This window comes from Quercus lobata, chromosome 5, assembly GCF_001633185.2.
Source record: "Quercus lobata isolate SW786 chromosome 5, ValleyOak3.0 Primary Assembly, whole genome shotgun sequence".
NCBI lineage: Eukaryota > Viridiplantae > Streptophyta > Magnoliopsida > Fagales > Fagaceae > Quercus > Quercus lobata.
In genome coordinates, this window is record NC_044908.1 from 88,683,435 (window position 1) to 88,694,890 (window position 11,456).

The following is an 11,456-nucleotide window of genomic DNA, read 5'->3' on the forward strand; positions in this document are numbered from 1 at the left end:
TCAACACTCTCTCTTTCATTTCTCTGTCTTCTCTTTTCGCTCTTCCTTTTGTTCTATAGCTGCTCTCTCCTCTCCTCAAACCCAAACCTCCATTTTTCTCAAACCCAAAACCCCGTGTGGTGGTGGTGGTAGCGGCAGAGGTAAGCGTGGATCCTCCAATACGACGTCGTCTTCCCTGTAGCGGCGGCCTGGGTTGTGTGGCAGTGGTGGCGAAGTGGGTCTGGGTCGGTGGTCTGTGGTGGGTTGATCTGTGATGTGTCACGGCGGTGGCAGTGGATGTGGGTATTCGGTGGTAGTGGGTAGTGGGATTTTGGGTCAGTCCTTGCACGGCGGCGGCATGGTGGGAGTGGGTTTTGGGTCAGTCCTTGCACAAAGACTCATTTCTGGTGGTGGTTTCTATGGTGGTGCTGTGGAGTTTGGGTTTTGGTGTTAGATTTGTTGTGATTTGCTTGTTTGATTTGGGTGATTTTGGTATGGATTTTTTGTTGTGATTTTGCTGGGGTGCAGGTGGTGCAGCAGTGGTGTTGTTGATGGTGGTGATGACAGCTTGTGAGATCGGCGTGGGGTTGATGGTCTAGTAGTTTTTGGGATGGGTTTTGGCCGTGGGTATGGGTTGTTTTGGCCGTAGGTATGGGTGGCGATGGGTATGGTTGGTCAGGTTCATGGTGGTGGGTATGGGTTTGCTAGAGGTTGAGGAAAAAAGAGAGGAAAAGGGAAAGAAAAAGAGAAATAGTAAAAAAGGATTAAAAAAAGAATATTTAAATAAAATGGAAAAAAAATAGAGTTTTGTAAGGTTGGAAATATTGTAAAATGATATTGTATAATTAATAAAGTAATTTTTTAAGATGGTAAAATAGGATAGAATGGCATTTTGGGTTGTGAATGCTCTAAATATGGCAACTCAGAGAGGCAAAGGTCCTATCTAGTAACATTGTTCTAGTAATATTGTTTGTATTTTTTAGAAATATATGTGAGTGAAAAAGTGTATAAAAATACGTGTGTAATATTGTTTAAAAAGGGAAAAGTATTCCTCAAAATCTCATACCAAACGGCCCCAAAGCTTTTTTTTAATTTGATTAGAGACATAATCCAATTAAGCTACTCTCTAGTGCCATGGTAATAAAAAATACATAAACTTTCCAAGTCTGAAGGTGCTTCCAAGGCATTCAAAACTACGTCATCCTTTATTCTTCTACTAATTGTATCTCTCAAAATATCAAATTTGACAAACCATGGTTCCAAACTACAGAGGTATATCTTCATCTTGAGTTGTGCATCTTCAGCATCAGATACATCTATCATGTTTCCCAACCTGTATATTCGAAGAGTCCCTCATAGGTGATTCAACTTTTTTAATTCTCCAAGCTTACATCCTTCTCTTTGATTTTTACCACCTATGTTGAAATCACATAATGTTCGGAGAGAAATCAATTTCTCAAACCCTTTTGGAAATATTGGACATTTCTGACAAGAAAATCTATTTAAACTTTTTTTTTTTTTTTGATACAGAAAATCCAATAAAACTAAGATGTCTTAAGTCAATTAGCTTACCTATCCCTTACTGTAATTTCTTGAGATTGCAACAATACTTGATACACAAAGTTTGTAAATTATTGAGATTGCATATGGTTTCAAGCAATTCTTCTAATTGAACGTAATTAGACATAAGGAGACACCTTAAATGTATCAAATTTTCTATTGCATCCGGAAGTTTATTAATTGGACAATCCAAAATTAATGTCCGTAACCATCTAAAGTGTTGGAGTAAATCAGATAGGAGCTTGTCAAAGATATAATCCCTTTCATCAGAAAGAAGAAAGAGAGTGTGCAGATTTTTTGCTTGGTAGACAAGTTCAAGACTTCGTGTTCCTATTGGAATTTTTAAACACAAATTGTGAGCACTTTTACAATCTATATCCAATTCTTTGTCACAATTGATTTGAAAGCATTCATTTGTTGTTATTGATTGGGCAAAGTCATGCACTATATTATGCATTTTGAAACCTATTATCTTTCCATCATCGCCATCTTTCTCGAATTCTTGAAAGAAGGAGCGTAGGGCTAAATTTTCAAAGTATTCTTCTCCTATGATTTCCATCTCCATATCTATGTTTGACTTGATATATCCTTGTGCCATCCACTGGAAGACCAATTCATCTCTAGAAAAGAGAATCTTTTGGAAATAAAGAGCAATATAAGAAACAACGTTTCATCACTAAGGGCAATTCATAATAACTCAATAACAATGGTGCTAAAATAAAGCTTTCTAATTCCCACAAATTACCATCCAAAAATTTCTTCCATTGTACTAAATCTCTCTTCTTGTGCATGAGACTACCTAGAGACTTTGCAGTGAGTGCTAAGCCTTTGCACTTAATTGCTAATTTTCTACCAAGATCTTCTAGACTCTTACGTTCATCCTCATTAGAAAATTCTATTTTACTAAAAATCAACCAGCAGTCATCATGAGACAACAGCCCAAAATTTATAATGAGGGAACTCCCCATCACTTCCACAACATTTTCTTTACATGTGGTGACTAGAATTTTACTACCTTGGGCACCATTTTCAAGAGCAGATTTGAATGGCTCCCACATTGTGGAGTCTTCACTCCATACATCATTTAAGACAAGGAGGAACCTATTTCCCCTAATCAAATCACTAGGTTTACGCAATAGTGTTTACAATTCAATAATATTGTTGGGGGATTCAAGGTCAAGCTCTAGACACATTGCTTTGGCAACCCTACACTGATCAAAATTGTTCAAAAACACAAACCCACATTCGTTTCTCAAAGTAGAGTTGCACCTTAGGATCATTGTAGGTTAGTTGGGCAAGGGTCGTTTTTCCAATACCACTCATGCCCACTAGAGAGATGACACGAGGATTTCCTTCCTCTTGATGACCCTCATCTAATAGGTCACTCAGTAGGTCATCTCTTTGCTTATGATGGCCAATTATTTCAAAGATATTAACAAAGGAAGTAGTTTTTGGTCGCTCAACTACGAAAAGTTGGCTAGTCGAGTCAAGCCTGTGAGTTTTTAGACCCCTTAAAATACAATTGGATTAATCTAGTTAATTAGCCAAGTTATTACTTAGTCCAAATTCCAGTTCTAGGTTATCACAATCAAACAATCATATCATGCATAGCAGTGGAAATATAAATAACACAATGATATGATGACCCAGGAAACCAAACTGATAAAAACATGGGGAGGATTTAACCTAACTATCCTCAAAGTAAACCTGAATCCACTATGAAAGAATTGAAGTTTTACAATAGGACTTAGACCGCTAACATCCTATTGCTACCCACCAGTAGAAACTTACTAACACGACCACATGCAAGCTTCGAGACCACGGACTCCTTCTTTCTTGGATTCTCCAGCAAGTACAAGCACACCCACTTGTGTTTCTTTAAGCTTTTTAGTGCAGCAACTGAATGATCATCAAGCTCTTAATCAAATCTCCTTCTTGATAATCCTAAGCATGTGTGAAGGCAACCACCTCTAGATCTCACAAGAGATTCACACACAGAGCAAATAGAGCAACATGTAAAACGTGGCTAGGGTTTGCCTTTTGTACCTAAGGCAAAACATAAAATCCTAAACGTTTTAATAAGCTAGGGCTGAGTTGGAATTCTGCAGAAAAACGCTTTTTGCCTGAGATTCGATCGATCGAGCCTGTTCTTCGATAGAACGAGCCAGGCCGAAATGCACTAATACTTCTGCAACAGCTCGATTCCAACTTTACATAAAAGACATAACTTTGAGCAAGTCTAAACAAGACTAAACAACCTGTTTTTATCATGGTTTGCCAACAATACACATTAGAGTTCTAAATACATTAGTTCCTAAGTCTTTAGAACCTAACAAACTCCCCATTTGGCAATTCGTGACAAAACACAACTAAAAGCTCAAAGTTTACAAAGAAAAACTCTTTACAAAAAAATTGCCCATTATAACAAATCCAATCCTAACTACTATCCATCAGTTGCAAGTGTAAACAGCAGCTCAATTGAATCAACCTGTATATTTCCTGAAACACTAAACAAAATGCATAAACGCATGTGTGGAAAATACAAGTAAATAAAATGAATTCTTGATTTCACTCAACACGAAATAAAGACATATATCAATGAATAACTCATAAATATAAATCAATAAGCAGTGAAACAAGAAACATATAAAGCAATAAATGTATCTCCCCCTATCATGAATAGCCCAACAAAAATACATCAAGAGCCAAAACAAATACAAAGTAAAGCACCTAGATACAATCTAATCTCTATAAGCTCCAACAAACAAAAAACTCTCCCCCTGAGAACAAAAACCTCTACAAGTGTCCTAAATGTACTCCTCCTTTTTGTGACAGAATGCCAAAAAGCAATCAAAATCCATCATCAAAAGGAGGTGGCGATGAGGATCATCAAAACTGTGCCAACTCTGCTTGCAAGGCATGGATCTCATCGAGCACGTCCACCAAAATCTGTCCATAAGCCGCCTGAACAGTCAAGACATGATCCAACCTACGTCGAATGTCTGAATCATCCGAAGTAGTTGGTGGAGGAACAGCAGTAGCAGCACCAGACACCTCAGCCGTAGCAGCACCTGTAGAAGAGGGAGGAGGGGGTACAGCACCAGAAGACTCACCTCTAGGACGCGTAGAGCCAACTCTTAAGTGAGTAGCCCTTTGCCTAAGGAAGGTTACACCTATGGGGGCTATAACATGTACGGGCTCACCAGCAGGAAAGTCAACTAAACTGAGAAACAACAAAATCCTATGAATGAAAATAGGATGAATAAGAGCATGAGTTATGACAGAACTCCTATGAACTTCATTCAAAGAACGAAGAAACAGATGAGGAAAACTAATGGACGCACCAGAAACAAAGGCGTACAAAAACACACATCGCTCAAGAGGGATGGTGTGAAAATGAGAAATAGGCCACAAAGAATGACACGCTATTCTAAAGAAAAGATAGGTAGTCTCAGTAAGCTCAGCGGATGTGATCCGAGGATTAGAACCCCACTGGATAGAAGACCCAGTGATGTATGACATAACGTCATCAAGGGGTGGAGACTCCTCATAATGATAGACAGGCTCCCTAACGACCGGAACCCCAAGAGCTTCAGCCACTATCCTAGGGGTAATGGTGAACTCAACACCTCATATCCAACTCCTAACAAGGGTGTTGGAATTATAGATGTGATAAGAGAGATTCGAGAAGAACTCTCTAATCAGGGCGGTCGGGGGTGGATGGCCTACCTCCAACAAAGACAACCAGCCTCTACTCTCAAAGTTTGCCCTAATGGCAGGATCAACCTCATCTAACATAACAGAATGTTCAGCCCAAATCTTTCTCTTACTATTCAGCTTCTTGTAAACCTCTCTACTTTTGTCATTACGAAACAACTCACTCCTAGAGGGAGACTCAGAGGAAGTGGAGGGTGTCCTATGAGCTCTAGTCTTCCTAGGCATGGTGCTAGGATAAGGACAAAGACACAAAGCATAATAAAAGAAAAACTAATGGCAGACTGCAAGTTAGCACAAAAAAAATATAGAACAAAAAATCTATATGATGCATGAACAGTTAAATGTCATGATGCCATGCTCTAATGCAGTGAAATTACGTTCAAATTCACAAAATTGGCTTGAGCATAGAGTTTCTAACAAAAACCCCAAAAATTTTAGAGAACCACTTGTTCAATTTGAAAAAATTGATCAATTGATCATCACACAAGATAGAATACAGTTTATAATGATCAAATACATCAATCCAACAAGCCAATTTTATCAATTTGGACCTAATTGAACAAAATCCCCAATTCGGATAAATACAAGCTCTAGAATTTTCAATTTCTCACAAAAAACCAAATCGATCTAATTAAACATCATAGATCATGTTTATAACATCCTAGAACAAAAACTCATTGATCAATTTCAGAAAAAGTGGCTTGAATCATTAAAAACCCCAAATTTGAATAGGTCCGAAAACCCCAACAAAATGCATGAATAAATGCATGAAAACATGAAAATAAAAGCAAAATGAAGGGTATAAAGGACTTATCGGCTTAGAGAGAGGAAAACTTTGCCAAAAGACCGGAGGAAAATAACAAAAAATTGATGATGAGCCTTGTCCAAATCGGAGAGAGAGAAAAGTTTGAAAAACTTTTGAAAAGTGAATTTGAACAAATCAAACTCAGTTTTTAAAAAACCTGATTCATGATTTTCAATTGATCAAAAATCAGTTTCGATTGATCGAAACAGACAGAGGCTCCTTTAAATTTTTAAAAACAATTTCGATTTATCGAAAAACAGACTCAATCAATCGAAACAGATAGAGGCTCACAAAATTTGAGAAAAACACAGTTTTGAAAAAAAGCACAACGCATTTTAGGAACACCTCAAAGCATTGAAATTGATGAACAAAATCCATGAGTATGTGATGAAATGTTTTTCAAGAACAACAGCTTTAAACCCAGTTTTCCCAAAATTAAGATTTTCAAACATTTTCCATAAGTTCTCAAGCATCAAATCTGTTTTGCATAAAAACTCAGAAAGTATTTGCAAACTCAATTGGTCAGACCAAGAACACACACAATAACATGTACAATGTTTAGCAACGAGTAACTTGTGTAGTGTGTGCAACTAGCAAAAGCTTGAGATACATGTGAGGTGATATGTGAATAGTAATCAACCACAAGGTTTACAAAATTCATCACATAGAGTTTGAAAGAGACTATCACTTAAAGAGTTACATCATATAACTTCCACATCTCCTAGATCATAAGCTTGCAATCATGTAAGTTTCTTGATTTTGCCTCATATTGTACACACAAATTTTAATTGTTCAGAAACTTATTAAAATAGCTGGGATAATGTACACACCAATTTTAGCATTTATTTGATTTAACTTTAAGTCCAATAATGTATACACCAATTTTAACATTTAAACTGAGACTACACCTTATGATCTTTTTGTGCATATGCTACACTTTCCTGAGCACAAAATCTTACGATATGCATTAAAGTGTTTATAATTGGCTAGTGAACAGTGGTGAGATAGTTATTTATACCTTTTTCAAAAGGTTCAAGTCCGACAGTCAAAGACATGTGACTTCAAGATCAAGACAAAATGATCAAAACCATAAACATCTATCCCACATAACATGCACTACAAAGCTTCAACTAGAAAAGTGCAATAAGTAAGCTCATCAAAGCTAAACAAAGTACAAAAGACATATTATGTGAAAATAAATTGACCAACCTTGTTTTCAAAACTAAGAAAATAGTGCAAAACACAATTTGCTTTCTTTTTTTTTTTTTTTTTTTTTTTAATTTAAAAAAATAAACAAAAACAACCTAGAATGAAATGCATGAATGCTATGTAATGCAAATCCTAGAAATAAAGAAAAAAAAAAAAAAAACAATGGTCACAAAAAATATAGCAATGAAGTACAAGGACCATGTCAGAAGGACTCAATTAGATTGAGCCTTTTGCATCCAAAACTTTTTAGATGCACCACGAGCATTAGAGTTCTTATTCACATGAGAATGATTTCCAACTTCAGGATTGAAATAAAGGTTTAGAGCTTTTACCAATTCACCAATGAGTACCATAGGATTTTATACTTGAGGTTTAGAGCTTTTACCAATTCACCAATGAGTACCATAGGATCTTATACTTGAGGCACAGGTACTTTTGGTTTGTTTGCTCTCTTAGCAGCTTGCAACTTGTAATAGTTTAGACGAATGTGTCCAGACTTTCCACAAAAATAACAAACCCATGCAGGCTTATCATGTGACTTTTCCTTAGAAAGGGTAGACTGCTTAGGTTTAGACTCTTTCAGTTCAACCCTAATCTTCTTAGGAGGTGTAACTTCTAAGGGTTTGACAACCTCACTCACAAGGAGTTTAGAAGAAGATGAAGGAACAAAGATAGTGGAATTGGGTGTAGACACATTGATGCTTTTTACAAAACCTAACCCAGTTTTGTCAGAATGAGACTTTTGAACACTAAGCATATGATCAAGTTTGGAACTAGTAGACCTATTAGTTTGTTCTGTAGCAACAAAAAGCTCATGTTCCAAATTCTTAACTTTATCAAGTAAGAGCATGTTCTCAGTCTTCACATTATTCAAAAGTTCAGTAGCATCAAACAATTTAACAAGCAAATTTTTCTTATCAAACTCAAGAGATGCAATTTTCTTCAAGCCTAATTCAACATTCATAGCATCCTTTGTAGCAACTTTGCAAAGTTTATTGTAGGCTTCTTGAAGATCTACATCCTCAGAGAGTTCCCCATCAGAAGGGGTCTCTTCAGCAGATACACTTTCATTGACTACAACTGTAGCAGTGAAAGCAATAAAGTTTCCATCCTCATCACAACCAAACTCATCATCAGAAACTTCACCATCACTAAAGGTTACAGCCATAGCCTTACCCTTAGACTTCAAGTAAGTAGGACATTCAGATTTCATGTGACCATACCCTTGACATCCAAAACACTGAGGACCCATAGAACTATTTGAAGATTGACCTACTTTTTCTCTAGGTTTATCATTGTTGTTAACCTTAGTGGGATCATTCTTCCTAAAATTTCTAGGTTCAGCAGTATTCTTATCTCTTGCCCTTCTGTTGTTGTTTCTAAGGAAATTCCTAAAGTTCTTGGCAAGGTAAGCAATCTCTGTAGCAGATAGCTCATCATCAAACCCACCAACATCAACATCATTAACTAACTTAAAAGTCATTGATTTGGATTTACTAGTCTTAGGTAGGTCCAACTCATAGGATTGAAGAGATCCTACAAGTTCATCAATAGGGATGGAGTCCACATCCTTCCTTTCAGTGATGACAGTCACTTTGGGTCTAAAATCTTCAGTCAAAGATTTAAGAATCTTCCTAACAATTTTAGGTTGATCATAGATTTCACCCAAGTTATATGCAGGATTAACAATATCATTAAGTTTAGCATAGAATTCATCAAAAGATTCATCATCAAACATCCTAATGCTTTCAAATTTAGAAGTTAATTGTTGCAATTTATTGATTTTAACTGCCTTTGTGCCTTCATGCATAGTCTGGAGGATATTCCAAGCAGTATGAGCAATCTCAACATTAAAGATTCTCTTAAATTCTTCCATAGAATCAACGTTAAAGATAGCATTCATAGATTTGCTATTGAACGCGACTGCTTCTTTTTGAGATGTTTGTCACTCACTAACAGGAGTAGTGGGCTTTTCCCATTCGTATTCGACGAAGTTCCAGACTCTCTCATTAATTGATTTCAAGAATGCTTTCATCCTTACTTTCCAATAAGCATAACTATTCCCATCAAAGTGAGGAGGAATAACAAGAGAATGTCCGTATTCCATAACAACAGGGGTCAAGGATCAGCTTAGAGATCAAAAGATCAACAACAAGAAAGCTACCTGATTTGATACCACTTGTGAGTTTTTAGACCCCTTTAAACAAAATTGGATTAACCTAGTTAATTAGCCAAGTTATTACTTAGTCCAAATTCCAGTTCTAGGTTATCACAATCAAACAATCATATCTTGCATAGCAGCGGAAATATAAATAACACAATGATATGATGACCTAGGAAACCAAACTGGTAAAAACCTGGGAAAGATTTAACCTAGCTATCCTCAAGGTAAACCTGAATCCACTATGAAAGAATCGAAGTTTTACAATTGGACTTAGACCGCTAACATCCTATTGCTACCTACCAGTAGAAACTTACTAACACGACCACATGCAAGCTTTGAGACCACGGACTCCTTCTTTCTTGGATTCTCCAGCAAGTACAAGCACACCCGCTTGTGTTTCTTTAAGTTTTTTAGTGCAACAACTGAATGATCATCAAGCTCTCAATCAAATCTCCTTCTTGATAATCCTAAGCATGTGTAAAGGTAACCACCTCTAGATCTCACAAGAGATTCATATATACAGCAAATAGAACAACATGTAAAACGTGGCTAGGGTTTGCCTTTTATACATAGGGAAAAACATAAAACCCTAAACATTTTAATGAGCTAGGGCTGAGTTAGAATTCTGCAGAAAAACGCTTTCTGCCCAAGATTCGATCGATCGAGTCTGTTCTTCGATCGATCGAGCCAGGCCGAAATGCACTAATACTTCTGCAACAGCTCGATTCCAACTTTACATCAAAGACACAACTTTGAGCAAGACTAAACAACCTGTTTTGATCATGGTTTGCCAACAATACACATTAGAGTTCTAAATACATTAGTTCCTAAGTCTTTAGAACCTAACAAAGCCTATACTTCACTATGCTTTTGGCAATCATATTTAATGTTTCATTAAGTTTTTTAATCTTGTGACCAATGTCATAACGTAGAGGAAGGTTTCTAACATGACGGCAACAAAGTGATGGGGAGGGAAAGAAGGAGCATATCGACATGTTCATAGCTGGAGTATTATCAGCTTTCTCAATCTTTGATTTGATCCTTGTAGTGTCCCACTTGTCCAACACGTCATCCATCTCGTAGTATGCATTTTTGAGCTGCTCTACCCAATGCTTCTCAGTACGCTGCTTCACTTGCCTTTCCTTGGCATCGTCCAGCATATCCTGGATGATTCCCAGATTGTCTTTAAGCTTTTTGACTTCTTTATCAACACCAACAATTAAGTTTATCTCTTGTATTGACTGCTGAGCAGCGAAGGAACCCAACTGCTTCAAGAGATCATAAACTATTGTGTCAGCCATACTTGGAGACGGAAGTTTGGTAGATAACTACAGAAGAAACAGAAAGAGGAGGACAAGGTAATCTGAGGTGTTGTTAACGTTCTTCTTTCCAGCTTTTATAATGAACCGAAAAGGCCAAAGATTTCCGCTTGGCCATAGTTGCAAAGTTTCTATTGAGCCACATCAATGGCCACATCACCTATCTATTTTCAACCATTTTTCTCTTTTTTTTTTTTTTTCTTCTTCTTCTTCTTCTTAATTTTGTAGCTTAATATTACATTTCTTCCAACCTTTCTCCTATCTTTTACATTTTCATCTCTCCACTATTTTTAACCTTAATGTTACTCTTTCTTTATCCATTTCTCTCTTTTTTTATTTTTATTTTGGTTCTCCTTATCCTCATCCTCTTACTATAAATTTGATATTCTCTTTTCCATTTTATACTATTATTAGTGAACATTATCACTAATTCTTCAAGCAACGGCAACTTCCCCAAATGAGGCAACCGCTCTAGGTTTATGCACCAAACGAGAACAAGACTTTTCAAAGAGGTCAATTTGGACATCATCCAATTATGAGACAGTGTGGTGCCCTTATAGAAAAAACCAATTGTTAATTTTTCCAAGCATGGAGGTGGCTCTAAGGTATTTACAACTGCTACATCATTCTCCATTCTTCTTCTTCTTCTTTCCTCATCTGTCTTCTCCTCTTTCCCTTCCCCGACCCCATCAAAAAATAGATA

The 11,456-nt window shown here is 36.7% G+C and overlaps 1 protein-coding gene across 1 annotated transcript; it reads right to left on the minus strand.

The window, feature by feature from the left end:
• Positions 1–10,276: 10,276 nt before the first annotated feature.
• On the minus strand, positions 10,277–10,735 carry LOC115991430 (putative disease resistance protein RGA3). The gene has a single exon (XM_031115121.1). The coding sequence runs from the start codon at positions 10,733–10,735 to the stop codon at positions 10,277–10,279; it is 459 nt and encodes a 152-aa protein (XP_030970981.1).
• Between the last annotated feature and the right edge of the window lie 721 nt (positions 10,736–11,456).